Consider the following 16301-nt stretch of genomic DNA (forward strand, 5'->3'; position numbering starts at 1 on the left):
ACTTCAATAAAGGAAATGTTTTTTTGGAAAAGGCATTAAAGACCATTTTAAAGACTTAAACCCATAAAGATGGGGCGATGAGGAGAGGAGACCACAGTTACAACATTTTGGAAGATGGAATGCAAATGCCCCAGTGATAACTGACTGGGCACATCCTCTCTGAGACCCAAGCGGGCCTTGGGGACGTGAGAATCCATGCGATCTCCTGTAGAAGCCTCTAAGGGCTCAGGAGAGGCGGCAGCAAGTACCTCTGGAAGTGAATGAGAAGGGATGGGAACCAAAATGAGGATTGGTCAAAAGCTGTTTAACAAACAGCTATGTGCCCTCCCCAGCCAGTCTGCTAGCAGGAGACTGCCTCTCCCCAACCCCAGAAAAGATAAAAGGAAGGTTTTTTGTTTTTTCCGCAAGAGGGAATAAAACAGAGGGCTTCTGCTATGGGGCAAACCAGACACACTGAAGGACAGAGGCACTGCACAGAAATCAGGGGAATTAAACAACATACATGTGTGACACAGAGACACACACACACCCCCAGCCCTACTTCTTCCAGAAGACTGGCCACTGGCCTTTACCCTCCAGACTAGATATTGGGGAAATCTCCACTGGAAAATCTGCTCAGCCTAAGAGGAAAGACTTATGCAGCCTGATATCAGGGGTCCCCCTACAAACTTTCCAAGCAAGTAACATCGTTGGCAAGTTCTCAGCTGACGAGCCCCAACCACATGCCCAGAGGTACCAGATGGCGTTTGAGTCCCTCGCTCTTAAGCATAAGCAGGTACCAAGATGTATATTGAGGAAAGCCTCAGGCATGGGTGATAGAGACAAAACAAACAAACAAAAATATAGAAAGTGCAGGGAGAAGAAAACTTTATAAACCTACCAATAATTTTCTCAGATGACCAAGAGAAAAATGCTGTATGCATGAAACAAGAACAGAATGCCATAAAAAAAGTAACATTAAAAATAAAAGAGCTCTTGAGAAATAAAAACAGAGGAGCATAAATAAAATTCTCACAAGAAGAGAAAAGTTAAGAAAATCAGAGAACCAGCCCAGAAATATCTACATAATAAGAGTTCCAGGAAAACACAGAGGGGAGGAATTCATCAAAGGAATAATTACAGAAAACTTCCCAGAACTGAGAGACAACTTTTCAGACTGAAAGGGTCCACCAATCATTCAGCATAATGGATAAAAACGGACCCACACCATCATGAAATTTAAGAACACTGGAGACAGAGATCTTACAAGCTCCCAAGGAAAAGACAGATCGCTCAAAATGGGTCCGGATAGAATAGCTCCGAACTTCGTACCAGCCACACTGTACACTGGATGACAATGGAGAGAGGGCTTCAAACATCCGAAGGAAACGTATCTCCACCCTCGAATTCAACTCCAAGCCAAACTCTCAATCAAGCGGGAGGGCAGAATAAAGACATTTTCAGATGTGTTACATTCTCAAAAATTTCTGTTCTAAGCATTTTTTCTCAGGAAGGAACTAGAGATGTGCTTCAAAAGGGGCCGAGGAGGGGAGGATTAAACCACAAAAGAGAAACACCTAGAATTTAGGAAGCACAGTCCCCAACATGGGAGAAAGGAGGGGGACTCCCAGGATGCTGGGGTCGGGGGAAAGATTCCAGGAGGACAGCTGTGCCAGGAGGAGAAGGCCACCGGTCAGGCTGGATCAGGACACAGGGCTTTCTGAGTGACATCGACAAGAACTTGAAATTGATAGTAAATCGGATGTGCCTAACTATTTTAAGAAGAAATCGAAATGGTGGAGAATGTGTTGCTAAGTTAGCAGATGAGAACCTAGAAAACTAAACAACAAATGCAAACAATCAACACGGAAAGGAAAATGGTATGCACAGAAGTCAATTGCAGCTCAGATGTGACTGATATGTGAACGCCTAATATTAGTACAACAGAAATCATAGCATCACTCTATTGGGATGAGTGATGAGTGTCTGACGGACAGGAATAGTCTCTGAGGCTGAGATGCACAAAGGAAAGAGCTCGATCTCTTCCACAGATTTCCATCAACAGCTAATGCCTAAAACGGAATAAATCAAGAAGTATGTTGCTTAGAGATATGGAGGGAAATCACCAAAAATTAGTTAAAACATTTTGCATGTTGACTATTATCTCTGGAGAGAGGGAATGAAGAGAAGCGGGAGCTGGGACCACTATTTTTCACCCAAACTTTGTAGAACTCTACTTCTTCAGACCACATATGACCAAAACAACTGCAACAAACTCAGATGCACAGAAGTGGGATTACCGTAATCCTTCAAATTTCCTTTCATCATCTGTCCACACACGACTCTTATTAATTTATTTAAATATATGTGTGAGTATATATGTATATATTATACGTACATGTATCAATTACTTTTACAAAAATGAAGCTGAATTTTTAAACAGCAATGTGGGAATCTGGACACGTCACCCCTTCCTGTGTTGTGAAGGCTGAAGCCCTCTCCCCTCAGGAGCTCTCGCCACAATTCTTGGAGAAAAGAACCCAGAAATACAGCTTCTCTCCGCAGGGACCACCCCTGTCTCCTGATCTGGCAATTCCAGGCCTCTCCACGTCTGTCTGTCGTGCAGCTGCCAGAGGAAGCTTTTGGAAGTTCACTTCTGCTCATGTTTCTCTCCTGCCCAAACCCTTTCATGGCTCCTACTGTCAACCAATTCAATCTAAACTCAGGGGTGACCGGCCCAGGCATTAGCGATTTTTAATTCTGGAGGTGATTTAATGTACAGCTCAAGTGGAAGGTCATTGCTTTGGAGCACGCTGTCCAACAGAACTTTCCGTGATGATGGAAAGGCCTATATGCACTGCCCGGTACGGCAGCCACTCGCCACAGGCGGCCACCACACGCCTGAAATGTGGCTGCATGACTGAGGAACTGCATGGCTATGTTTATTTAATTGTAACCAATTTAAATGGAAATAGTCACCTAGGTTAGAGAGTATACAGTCTTAGGGAAAGGATCCAATGAGTTTCACTTAAAAAAATAAAGAACTTTTTAAAAAATAATTTTTTATTGTGGAGGATATTCTACATATAGAGGTTATAAAACTTAAGCACCTTTAAGCAAACAGCTACTACACTAACAGCTAATACTGAACACTCAGTAGCCAATAGTACCTCCTACCAACACATCTATCACGTTAACTGATTACCAACAACCCCTTTACAGACGACAAAAGTGACACAGAAAGACTGAGCGACTACAGCAGGTGACAGGGCTGCTAGGTTTTGCAGGTGGGACTCAAAGCCAGCCCATGCCAGCCGCCCTTATTCACTGGCGTCATGCCATCTCTCTTGAGGCGTAATGCTCGCCGCAAAGGAAGCCATTTTCTAACTAAATATCCCTCAAAATCTCATCTGAGGGATAACCAGTTCTACCCAACACTTACTAGGTTCCAGGCTGTTCAGAGCACTTGTAGTACATTCTTTCCTTCCTTCTTCATCTCAACCTTTTACAGACCTGCAGACTGAGACTGGGCGGTTAAATGGCTTTCCTAAAGTGACTGTTAATGGGGGAGCAGGCACTCAGACTGTTACCCGATTCTTACCCACTCTGACTCCCCCTAAAATGCATAAAAGCATGGCTGTTCTTTTTTGGGGGTGGCATGCTGGGGAAGGGGCCATGGAGACGCAGTTTTTGGTGGGGGGTAGATCAAGTTCCTTAGAAGTTAGGGGAGAGTTTGCACACAGATCATCTCCTTTTCATTTCACAACCACCCCACAAGGGGGACATTAGTTTTCGTACTTTTACAGTGGAAGAAAATCTTGTTTAAAGTTCTAGTTGTTTGCCAAGAGCCAGATTCAAACTCAGGCCCCTGACATGCAAACCCAGGTCGTTGCCACTGGACCACAAGCCCTCCTGCTGCCCCCACTCCGCCTTCCTGCTGTGTATGAACAGCAGGTCCACCCACACCTTCCCTGACCTTGCCCCTCACTTCAGAACCCCACGGCCAGATCTGCAGCCGCAGTCTTCTCTGCTCTGGGGCCCCAAGGCCCCTGGCTTCTGTCTGATCTCCCCCCACACACGTGTGGAAGGCAGCGCCAGCATCAAGATCACTTCACTGAGACATCTATGGATCGCCTCCACGCCGGGCTGGCAGTCTGGGGGCCTGCGACCTGTGTTCTAGATCTTCCCACTCACATGGTGGTTTAAAGCAGCAGGAGCAGCAGCAGCGCCCGGGGGCTTGTTACAAATGCAGACACCTCAAACCTACTGAATTAGAACCTGCTTTTTAAGAGCATTCCCAGGTGATTTGTTTGCACATTACAGTCTGCACAGCACTAAGTTAGACCTGAATCCCAAGGGAAGCGGGCTTATGCCCACCTGCCCGTGTAACTGACCACCTGCCCGTGTAACTGACCCTCTGCGGCTCTTGGCTCGGTTGTTAGGGGCAGCTGGGAGTTGGTTGATGCTATTGTAAGGAGAACTTGGATATTAAATTGCAACCAAGGCCTGGGAGATGACTGTGACAAAGGGAACCCTGGTTGGTTTATAGCAGCCAGCATGTGCTGGTGGACTGAGGCAGGCCCAAGAGATTTGCTGCAAAAAGGAGTTAGAAACCTTATTGCCACCTCCAAACAGGGCATTAGGATGCAACGAAGTGGAGAAATGAATGGGACTCTCGGTTTTAACTAAATTGGGATGTGCCAAATTGGAAAATAGTTTTCAAATGTTTGTTGCACTGAAACTGCATATTTATACTGATAGGACACCTCCTGCGACACTGGATTTACTGAAATATCTTCAAGGACAAGAGTCTCTCCAGGGATATAAAAGTACAGTACAGGGAATATAGTCAATAATGTTGCAACAACTATGTATAGTGCCAGGGGGGTACTAGACTAATTGGGGGGGATCACTGCATAAATTATATAAATGTCTAACCACTGAGCTGTACACCTGAAACTAATATAAAATAATACTGAATGTCAACTGTAATTGAAAAAATAATTAAAAGAGTCTGATTGGAATCAACTTGCTTTTTCCACCAAAAAGCAAGCGAACAAAAAAGTGTCTCCTAAAGACCTAAGAACAACAAAGGAAAGCATTAGCACAACAGATTGGACGGTCGCACCAACCACATCTCAGTGGAACGCAGGGCAGAGGAAACACCAACTGCAGCTTAGCTGTGTGGCTGACCACAGCACAGCGTGGCTCTTATCCTGCAACAGGACCTGCAGTGGCCCGCTGTGCCACCAGCCTGGGGCCTGGAGTGCCTGTGGACAGGGCCAGAGGGAGTCCCGGCACAAGGGGAAGACGCTGAGAGAGCACACATACAAAGGCAAAACTTGTGAAGTCATTGCCATGGGCAGGACAACAACCGACTGATTGAAAAGGCTGCCGAGGGCCACTGCAGGCCTCAGCTATCAGCAGCCACACCTGGCGTCTGCTGCTGGCGGGCAGTTATGTCACCTTATCTTACAGTTGAGGACACTGACTTGGAGTCCAGGCAACATCCCAGATCTCGGGGACTGGCGAGCAGCAGGGTAGGATGTGGGCCTGGGTGTTCAGCGGGGCCTGCACTTCCTCCAGAGCTTGAGGTAGGATCAAGAAACACGTGAGAACAAAACCATGCGTTTTACCTATTCGAACCTAGCATGTTTTGTGGCAAAAGTTTAGGGATCTGGCCACGCTGAAACAGAAGAGTCAAATCTGAGAGACCCTACACATCAGGAATTTGGGCAAATCCAAGCCCAATACAGTGACAGCAAACCACAGAGAGAAATTACAATTATGCCTCGTTCGGCTCAGAGGGGAGAGACCCGAGTTCAAGATTTTGGCCCTATCCTTCGATAACATATGACCCGGGCTAAAACCAAGAGTCTGGAATCCAGCAAAGTCCCTCTGGTCCTTTGAGGGCCAGCTGAAGCAGCCAGCTTTGGGAGGCCTTCCCGGATGGTCCCCCACTCCCACCCCGAGGTAGTGCCTGGCTCCTGGTCTTCAGTTTATGATGATCTGGGATTTTCGGGCATTCTGTCTCTTCCCACTAGAACACAGCTCATCTTCGCGGGCTCAGCTAGTCGTAGAGCCCACCTCTTTTGCCAGGAAGTAGCGTGGGGAACCGAGATCTGTCTAATAATGCGCCCGGGACGTGGCTCCTCTATGCCACGACCCCTCGGCCCCCTCCTGGCGACCGAACTCGTCGCGGGGCGCCAATCCCCGACGTTTCCGCGGCCACCCCGCGCACTGGAAGCACGTGGAGGCCCGGGCGTAGCTCTGCGCGCGGCGGCCCGGTGCCCACCCCAGCCCCGCCGCCCAGCACGGCGGGCGCCGCGCACACGCCCGTGGATAGGGAGGGAGCAGAGGGCAGGGAAAGGCACTGTGAGTGGACGCAGCCACTTGACTGCGTGGGGGCCGCGGGGGCGGGCAGCCGGGGGAGGGGCGCCGCTCCGTCCAGCCCGGCGCCGGCTCCTCCCGCCCGGCGGGCACCCACCGACCGCGGGCACACAAAGCCGGCTCGGCGAGCTCGGCGCTCGGCTCCGCACGCCTGTGTGGCCGCGCAACGCCAGGCGGCTCCAGGTTGGGCGGCGGGCGGCGGCAGGCCCGGGCGTCCGGAAGCTGCGCGCATCGAACGGCGGCGGGCGGGGGCGCGGAGAGGGAGGAGGCGGAGCGGGCCGGGAGGAGGGCGCGGGAGTGGGGACCGGGCGGGGGGTGGAGGAAGAGGCCTCGCGCAGAGGAGGGAGCAATTGAATTTCAAACACAAACAACCGCACGAGCGCGCACCCACCGCGCGGCGCGTCGCCCCCGATCGGCGCCCGCCCCGTCCGTGCGGCGCGCGGGGAGACGCCGTGGCCGCGCCGGAGCTCGGGCCGGGGGCCGCCATCGAGGCAGGGGCCGCGCGAGGGCCGGAGCGGAGCGGCGCCGCCACCGCCGCACGCGCCAACTTGGGCTCGCGCCTCCCGGCCCGGCGCGGAGCCCGGGGCGCCCGGAGCCCCGCCATGTCGCGATCCAACCGGCAGAAGGAGTACAAGTGCGGGGACCTGGTGTTCGCCAAGATGAAGGGCTACCCACACTGGCCGGCCCGGGTGAGCAGCGCGGCGCGGCCAGCCGCCGATCCCCCTCCGGGCTTGGGTTGCATAACACCCCGGAGGGCGCCAGCGCTCCGCGCCGAGGGTGGGGGCGGGGGGCGCCCGAGCCCCCGACTCTTTCCCCGACGCCTCCAAGCCCACCCGCCGGTTATATAATGGGGGAGGCGCCCGGGTGGGGGCGGCGAACACCCGGCGAGACGGCGTCCGCGCGTAGAGGCGTGTGCGCGGCGTGGGGACCCGCGGGCGCGGGTCACTTCCCGGCCCGGCCCCGCGTACTCAGTTCCGCCCCCAGCCCCGCACTCCCCGCGGTGTGGGGCCGGCTGCCTGGGTCCGGGCCGGTGGGGCAACGCCTGCCACCCCCCAGGCGCCACCGCCACCCCCTCTGGGACCCCCTTGGAGACCCCCAGCTTCTTCGTCGATGGTTGCCCCCAGCTCTAACTTCTTACTGGATTAAAGGGTTAAGGAAGAATCCCAGCCCAGAAAGGGATACATGGAGGCGGAGTTCGCCTCTAGAAAACTTTGGTCCCGGGCGGCGGTAAACGAGGTCTGAAGTTGGGAGGGTCGAGGGATGGCTGGGGACGGCGTACGAGGGGTCCGCCTGGCTCGGAAATGAACCGCCAGAACGCTTCTTCTCTCCTGAGCCCCACAGAAATGTGCCTCCACATGCTGCCAACTCAGATTTAGGGCTGACGGTGGCAGGGCCCTGTGGGACTGGGAAGGCCACTCCAGACTGTCTCTTACTGGAGCGGGGGTGCCGGACTTTCTTCTCCCCCCCCCACATGAGCCTCTCCCGCCAGAAAGGCCCAGTCTGCCATGTGGTTGATCAGCCCGCCAATATGAGGGCCCCTCCCCCCGTCCACCACCTGGCCAGGTGGGAGGGTGGGGCCCAAAAGCCCAGTCTAATATCCAGTCTTGTTTTCCATAAGGGCTGAGACAGGTGAAGTAAGGAAGGAGGGGGGCAGCCACAGGGTGCAAAGAGTTTGGGGGTGTCACGGAGGGGGGGCAGTGCCTCTGGCAGCTGATTTCAAAGTGGGTGTCCGGAGGCCTTGGTATTAGGTACCTGCCGGACTGGTGCTTAGCTGTGGGACTCCTGCAGAGTGAAGTCCAGAGGCAGCCAGGGCCTCTTCTGGAACCCCGGGGGGCCAAGTGCCGAGCTGCCTTAGGGCTTTGGCTTGCTCTTGGTGTGAGTGTGTCTTCTGGCGCCCAGACCCTGCTCAGAGCTTAGGAAGTGGCCCCAGACTCCCCTCCTTCAGTGTCAGGCCGACTTTGGGGACACTGAGGAAAGCCACTCGGGACCCTGTCTTGAGCAGCCTGCCTGATCACACAGGCCTTGAGCTCCTTGTTCTTGGAACTTCTAGATGCCCGGCCTCCAGAATGGGAGTCAAGTAGGGAGAAGCAGGCTCTCCCAGCTTCCGGGGCCTGCTAGGGGCCCCGGGGGGAGGGGGCGGCCAGAGCCTCTGAAGCCTGTGCGTGTGTGCGTCAGGCGTGTGAACACTCATGTACTTTACCCTGCACCTTTGGTCCAGCTGGCTTCTTGGCCCAGATGCCAAGGCCCTGGTGGGCAGGGCAAGAACTGAATCCAGTCTTGACTGCCCCTGCCTCCTGGCATGGGACGAAGTCCAGAGGCTGGCCTAAGGCCCGGGGTGGGGGCACAGCTAGAATATGGTCTGCAGGGAACCCCTTAGCACCAGAGAAGGGGTCCGGGGAGATATAAATGGGCCTACGTTGTTCCCTGTGGGGGAGACCATCAGGTTTCTGGAGGCCTTTGAAGTGGGGGCTGGGGGTGCCATCCATTTCGTCTTCCCGCTGGCCTCCAGGGCACAGGATGGGACAAGGAGCAGTGTCTTCCTTTGTTGAGGCCTGGACCTTTCAGATAAAGTTGTGTCCCCCTCCCCCTTGGCCTGTGCTCTGGCTCTTGACTGTCACAACTGGGGGAGCTGCACACCCAAGGCTCTTATCTCTGGCAGGCATCCCCCTAGACCGCCGAAAGAACAGATAAATCTGAGTCCCCTCACCATGCCTTGCCTGTGGCCTTAATCCCTAGAGTAGCAGAGCCTGAAGGGGCCTGGCCCCTCCTGAGATGGATGGAATAGGAGTGGGGGCCTCCCCTCTGCCCGGTGAAGGCCCCTGCGTCTGGGGAGCATGGCTGACTGGGTGAGACTAGAACAGCCCAATGCTGGGCGAGTCCAGCCAGAGGGGCCACGTGGTAGGTAAGACCTGCCTGGAAGGATGGTGTGACTCCACCTTAACCTTCTCCTTCCCTCTTCCTCCTGCCTGACTTCCTGGGGGATCTCCAAGCACTTCACAGTTAACCTCCAAGACTCAGGGATTTCCCCCCCACGCACACGTTCCTTCCTCCTTTCTCCCTTCCTGTTTCAGTCCCAGAAAACCTGAGCAGCCAGAGGGCCTCACCCATCTTTCCTCCCTCTGCCCCTCCCCCACACCCAGGCACCACCTTTCTCTTTTCTGCCTTGAGTTTGCCACACTTTCCCGGCCCCAACTGTCTCCTGCCCCAGATTTTCCGGTTCCTGGGGCAGCTGGGGCCTGGGCCCTGGGTGTGGTGGTCAGAACCCTGTTTGGCAGGCAGTGTGGCCTTGGCCTTCCCTGTTGCCTTCCTCTGAGCTGGGCAGGCCCCCCTCGGCCTGGATTTGGTCCTCTCCCCTGCTCTTCACGTGGGAACTTCACAGCCCTCTTCAGACCTCAGGGTGTCCTTGGGATCTGGGAGGACAGGGTTTCATATTCTAGGGCTGGTGGGATGGAGCCCTGCAAATGCAGACGGGTGGGAGTGGGTGGGCCTGGCCTGGGAGAAGTAACCTGCCTGGATACCTGGAATGGCTGAGAAGTAGCAGGGTCCCCCTCCCTGTTAGGCCAGTGTGTGGGGTGCAGTAGGGTCCCCACCCTGACCCATTTAGCCTTGACTCACTTGTTCTGAGTCACAGCCTGGATATAAAAGCACCGCCTGGGAGACTTCTGTCTGTACTGGGGGTACCGGCCTCCCCAGAGGTGTCGTATCTACGTCTAGGAAGAACCACCTTTCGCTTCCAAATGCAAGAAAAGACATTTCCTTTGTAACGTGAAGGACAAGGGTCCATTACAGAAGGGATTTTCCCCCTTTCTAGGGTCAAGGGTTGGGAATTCCATCAAGTAAAAAGAGCACATCTCTCCTGGCCCGTCCCCCACTGGTGCCTATACTCAAGGTGGGGGGGTGACCCTTTGGGGGCAGATGCCCATCTGTCCAGGCCCCGCCCCCCTCTTTCCTCTAGGGCCACCCTTTATTTGGCTGAAGGCCAGCAGGGCTGGTGTGTCTCCTGTCTATTTTTAATTCCTGTCCATTCTTTTGTTTCTCCCCGCCCCTGAGGCTGGGCAGCCGGTGGCCTCCTGGGTCCTCTGTCACACTGGTCAGCTACCCCTCTCCGAGTTTGCTTTCCCTGGGAAAGAGACCAGTGCTCTAGGAGAGGAGGTCTTCACTTGCTCCGTCTGCTCCTGAGTCTCAGTTTTTCCCCTTTCATCACATGTCCTAGAGCACATTCCCGCCCCAGCGCAGGTGTGGGCCCCGAAAATGCAGAGCTCAGAGCTCCCGCTGCGCTCCGGGTGGGCGGGACCCTACCCCGTCCTAGTGCAGAGACCCACCGAGAAGGGGTCCGCGGCTGCGCTGCCCCCTGGGATCTCTAAGCCCTGGAGGCTCTCCTTCTGTTTTTTTGCTTCCCCCTCTGAGAAGAGGGTGGGGAGCTAGCGGGTAACTGGACCCAGGTGTCCCGGCCAAGGCCTGGCGCTCCAGCCCTAACTGTGGTTTCTAGCACGGCCGGGGGACCCAGGTGCCAGACTCCCGGCTTGGGGGTGGGGCTTGTGTCAGCGTCCCCTCCTCCCCAATCTGGAGAGAGGGCCTGGGGGGAGGGGTGGTCACATTCCTGGTTGCTGAGTGGCCCCGGGGGCGGGGTTGGGTTGTCATGGTGATAGAGATCCTGTTTGTGGGGGGGCAGTGTGCCTTTCCACCCCCTGCACTCAAATCCCAGCTTCTCCTGGTCATCGGGAGGGCCCAGTTGGTGCACGGCCTTCTTGGGGGGGAGGGGCTGGACCTCTGTCCCCAGAGGCCACAGGGCAAGGGGGGAGGTGCCCAGGAGCCTGAAGACTGCCGGTCTGAGCGAGATGCCCCTCCGATTCGTGCCCAGGGCCCCACCCCATCTCCTGGGTGTATCTTAGCTTATTTCCATCCTCCCGGCTTTGGTATCTGCCCAGTCTCCCAGGCAGGCCCTCTGTCCCCTTGTGCACGTTAATCACTGCCTTGGCCTGTCTCTCTCCTATCTGTGCCTGGGGCCCCAGTCAACATGGCCACCTGGCCTCTGTCCGGCGGGAAGCCAAGCTGCTGGGCTGCTGCAAGTGCTGCTGGGAGTTGTAGTCTCCCCTCAGCCTGGCCTGGGCTTCCAGGGCCTCATCTGAGAGGCTGGCTGGGCCACTCTCTCCCTTTCCCTGACCTTGGACCTGTGCACCTTCACCACCACAGTGCTCAAGCCCCCAGGACATGTGGGGCAGGGGACGAAGTCCGGAGATCCAGCTCTGAGACCTGGCCCTCACTAACTTGCCCGGTCATTTTAGGCAAATCACTTTTCTTTTCTGGGCCTCAGTTTCCTCATCTGTAAAGTGAGAGTTTGACTACGTCAAGTGACTTTCACAGTGCTCCCCAGAAGCTTTCTAGGGCTGCCACTGAGGGGGGGTGTGGAATAGGCAGCCCCTCGGCCTCACGCCTCCACTTCCACCAGAGCAGTCTGCTGCTATGGGTTTCAGAGATTCAGTCCACCATCTTTATTGTGCCCCCTCTGTGCCTGGCACTGCTGGGGATAAAAGCAGACCTGTCTGATTTGGGGGCAGACATTAATCAGATGACAACGTGAATAGCTGTAAAATGGGAACTAGGGAAAGCACTGAAGAAGGGGTGCTGAGTAATCTGGGAGGCTGACCGGGCAGGGGGAGACGGGGAACTTCCTGGAGGAGGTGAAGATGGGACTGAGGCTGGAAGGCTGAGTGTCGGAGGCTGGAGGCTAGTCAGTTTGACTAGAGCAGCAAGCACAGACGTGGGAAGTACTGTGCCAGGTCACGGTCATTTTGCACGCCACGGCTTAAGTACTGAAACTACCCCCATTTTACAGAGGAGGAAACTGAGGCAGAGAGGTTGCCCAAGGTCATACAAATATTGGTGACAGTGTTGGGGTTCAGATCTTGACATGGAAAAGGTGGACGGGTGGGCCCTACAGCCCTGAAAAGCAGCCATGGAAAGGTTTCCAGCCAGAGTAGGAAATGCTCACTGGGTTCCACACTTGGGAGGGGCCCTCTGGGTGCACTGCGGACAGTGGGTTGTTCAGCGAGGATGAAAGCTATGGTTTTAGTCCAGGCCAGAGCTGACAGTGGCTGAATTGGGGTGAGCTTATGGGTAGGATCTGGGCATGATATGGGCGGGACAGACGCTGCTGGGTTTGTGACGGAGCAGTGGTGGCGGGTGGTGGTGATTCCAGGGTGTCTGCTGGGCCATCACGTCTGATTTAGTTTGAACAAAGTTCCACTGCTAAGAATGACTCTAAGTAATAGCTATGTATGGTGTCAGATGGGTACTAGATTTATGGGGGTGATAGATGGGAGGGGGTTGGGGGACAGGGTGTAAAAGGGGAAGCAATTAAGAAGTACAAGCTGGTAGTTACACAGTAGTCACGGGCTGTGAAGTACAGCATAGGGAATAGAGTCAATAATATAATTGTAGTGCTGGGGGGTACTAGATTAGTCAGGGGAATCACCTCTTAAATACACGTCTAAGCACTATGCTGTACACCTGAAATTAATACAAAATAATAATGAATGTAAAAATAAAAAGTGAAGAAAATGGCTCCAAAACCACCTTGGTGATCTCCTGGGTCCCTCTCAGTCTGATTTTACACAAAAGTGCCTTAGAGGTCGGCCCCCCAGCCCCAAATCTGTGGCCTCAGGCCTCGGGCTCACCCCCGCGTCCCCCATCTTACCTACAGATTGACGAGATGCCTGAGACTGCCGTGAAGTCAACAGCCAACAAATACCAAGTGTTTTTCTTCGGGACCCACGAGACGTGAGTGAGGGGGTAGAGGCGGGGAGGCCCCCCAAGACCACTTTGGGAACTGGGTGGTCGTGGCCGCCCCTCCCTGTTGGGCATCTCAGAGGCTGGCAGGGGCCCCAGAGCACAGTCTCGCCTCTCTCCCCAGGGCATTCCTGGGCCCCAAAGACCTCTTCCCTTACGAGGAGTCCAAGGAGAAGTTTGGCAAGCCCAACAAGAGGAAAGGGTTCAGCGAGGGGCTGTGGGAGATCGAGAACAACCCTACCGTCAAGGCTTCCGGCTACCAGGTGAGCTGCCATCTGCCCCGAAGAGCCCCTGGAGAGCAGGTGTGGCCAGCCACAGGCTCGGGGCACCCCGGGCCGCACAGGATCCTGCAGCTTAGTCTTCAGGACCAGGTCTCAGGAACCAACACCGCTGGGCCTTTCAGAGTAGGAGCTCGCGGGGCGTGGGCGGGGCTTCGGGCCAGAGGGATGGGCTTGCAGATGTGAGGCCTGGGGGGTCACCCCTGGATGGATGGAGGCGGTAAGTGGGGACAGGCCTTCTTTGGGCCCAGCCTTAGCTCTTCCCCCAAAGGCTTCCAGGAGGAGGTGCTCGAGAGCCGGGCAGGATGAGGCGGGAGGGTGGGGGGCGGGGGTCGGCGGGGAAAGGGTCCCAGCTCCCTTTGGGAGAAGTTGACCCGAGGTTTTGCCTCCTGCTCCAGCCCTCCCCCCTCCTGCACAGAGCCCTGCCTGCCCGGCCAGTGGGTTTACCCCGGGGCTAATCCGACAGAGGTGGGTCTCAAATCACTTGTGAGACTGGGCACCTGGGTGGGGGCGGGGGAGAGGTGGGCGAAGGAAGGAGTGAGTGGCTGAGGGAGGGGTCTGGGAGGGGCCTGCGTGGCAGCGGCTGGTGCCACTCAGCCTGTGCTGTGTCTGCCACAGTCCTCCCAGAAGAAGAGCTGCGCGGCAGAGGAACCAGAGCCCGAGCCCGAAGCCGCTGAAGGCGATGGTGACAAGAAGGGGAACGCGGAGGGCAGCAGTGATGAGGAAGGAAAGCTGGTTATCGACGAGCCCACCAAGGAGAAGAATGAGAAGGGGGCGCTGAAGAGGAGAGCAGGGGACCTGCTGGAGGTAACTGCCCCTCCCCCGGGGCCCGGGCCGGGCTCCCAGTCTGAGGGAGCATCTTGGGGAGTCCCTTACTGAGAAGATGGGACACAGACCGAATGTCAGCCAGCAGAGGGCCGGGCGGGCACAGGCAGGTGGCCGGCATCTGCCCTCCCCAGCCTCAGTCCACCTTGTCTCTGCCAATCAATCTGCCTAGGACTCCCCAAAACGTCCCAAGGAAGCAGAAGACCCTGAAGGGGAGGAGAAGGAGGTGGCCATCTTGGAGGGTGAGCGGCCCCTCGCTGTGGAAGTGGAGAAGAACAGCACCCCTTCTGAGCCCAGCTCTGGCCGGGGGCCCCCTCCAGAGGAAGAGGAGGCAGAGGAGGCAGAGGAGGCTGTCAAGGAAGATGCTGAGGCCCCGGGCATGAGAGACCATGAGAGGTGAGCGAGCCCCCGCGCCAGCCGCTGGGCTGGGGGGCCTGCAGCAAGCGGTCAGCCTCGGTCAGCCTCTCGGGAGGCCGGGTGGGCTCTCCTAGGAGACCGGCACTGGCTGGGGCGAGGCCAGGCCAGGGCCACACCATTAACCCTTCTCCTTCCAACCCTCCCCCGCAGCCTGTAGCCACCAATGTTTCAAGAGGAGCCCCCGCCCCGTTCCTGCTGCTGTCTGGGTGCTACTGGGGAAACTGGCCATGGCCTGCAAACTGGGAACCCCTTCCCCATCCCAACCTGCTCTCTCTCACTCACTCTCCGTCCCCAAGCCCAGTCCCTAGAGGTTGACCTGGATGGGGCAGGCCACCTGGCCCTCGCCTCCACATCCCCACACCCGTTGTCTGAGTTAGGGCTGTGTTTTCTGCTCCATGCGATGAGATGAGGCCACTGTGTCCCTCCCGGCCTGAAGCTGTCTCCCAGGCTGTCTGTTGGGGCCTGGACCAGCCATTTCCACCTCCTGACACCTCTCTACCCCTTCCCCAGGCAATCTGGACCTCTGGGCCGGTTGGGGTCAGGGGTAGGAGTGGAAAGGATGGAGGCTAAATAGCAGGGTGAGTGTCTGGGGCCTAGGAGGGTCAGTCCTCAAATTGGGGCGGTCAGGAGGACGGCATCTTCTTGAGCTCCTGTTCTTTCTTCCCTCACCTATTATCCCTCCCAGCTGCGTAGATTTAGGGAAAGTGGGACAGCTTGTGGGGGAGGGACTCTGTTCCATAAATTCTTGATTGACAGCACCCATTCTTTTGCTAACCCCAGGAGTTCTGGGAGTTGTAGTTACTCATCAGAAGATTTTGGGGCTTCCCAGTTTGGGCCAAGCACCTGAGATCTAAAGCGTTGACCTACTCAACTTGGGTGAGAATGTTGAGAAATAGCTGTCCCCCTTTAGATCTCTGGACAGAGATGGGATGTCCTGGGGAGACCTCTAGCTGCCCCTTTTCCTCTCCCCAAAGTGCTGAAGGCCAGCCTACAGTCACGTGTCACCCAGACATAAAGGAAAGACACATTTTTTAGGAAATGTTTTTAATAAAAGAAAATGTAAAAAAAAAAATTTAAAGACACCTATCCCTTTGTGTGCCCCCCCCATTCTGCTCCTTTCTTTCCCACTGTTGCCCCCATTTCTGAGGTGCACTGGGGAGGCCGCCCTCTTCTTTGGGGCTTGATGACTTTTTCTTTTGTAGCTGGGGCTTTGGGTGTTCTTCTGGTGTCATTTCCCATCCACATGCTCCCACTCGGGCCCCTCAGTGCTGTCACCAGATGGGTCAGTAAACCACTGAGAGGACCGAGGGAAAATGAGTGCCCTTCCCCACCCTCTTTTAGTGGTCTCCGTGCCTCTCCTCCAGCTCGTCTCACTTTCGCCCCTCTCCCTTGGGCTCTGATGAAAAATTGCTGACTGTAGCTTTGGAAGTTTAGCTCTGAGAAGCGTAGATGATTTCAGTTCTAGGAAAATAAACCTGTTGATTACTACATTGGATTCCGACTGGTTTTTTGGGGGGTGTATTGGTTAACTGAAGAGGGGGAGTGGGAAAGGGCAAATGATTTCTAAATCGACTTTCCAGATGGAGGCAGGGGGTGTCAGCCTGTTAGAAATAGCCAACACTC

The 16301-nt window shown here is 55.6% G+C and overlaps 1 protein-coding gene across 1 annotated transcript; it reads left to right on the plus strand.

Moving 5' to 3' along the window:
• The first annotated feature begins 6688 nt into the window (after positions 1-6688).
• On the plus strand, positions 6689-16166 carry HDGF (heparin binding growth factor). Its single transcript, XM_081026833.1, has 6 exons — positions 6689-7058; positions 13073-13149; positions 13283-13421; positions 14055-14243; positions 14434-14657; positions 14829-16166. The coding sequence occupies exons 1-6, from the start codon at positions 6972-6974 to the stop codon at positions 14833-14835; spliced, it is 723 nt and encodes a 240-aa protein (XP_080882959.1). The 5' UTR covers positions 6689-6971; the 3' UTR covers positions 14836-16166.
• Positions 16167-16301: the final 135 nt, after the last annotated feature.

This window comes from Rhinolophus hipposideros, assembly GCF_964194185.1.
Source record: "Rhinolophus hipposideros genome assembly, chromosome: 19".
NCBI classification, from domain to species: Eukaryota; Metazoa; Chordata; class Mammalia; order Chiroptera; family Rhinolophidae; genus Rhinolophus; species Rhinolophus hipposideros.

Bases quoted from the DNA above. Each gene is read 5' to 3' on its own strand.
- HDGF (XM_081026833.1), top strand. From the start codon at position 6,972: ATGTCGCGATCCAACCGGCAGAAGGAGTACAAGTGCGGGGACCTGGTG. The intron at 13,150-13,282 runs GTGAGTGAGGGG...CTCTCTCCCCAG, and splicing joins TTCTTCGGGACCCACGAGAC to GGCATTCCTGGGCCCCAAAG. The intron at 13,422-14,054 runs GTGAGCTGCCAT...TGTCTGCCACAG, and splicing joins TCAAGGCTTCCGGCTACCAG to TCCTCCCAGAAGAAGAGCTG.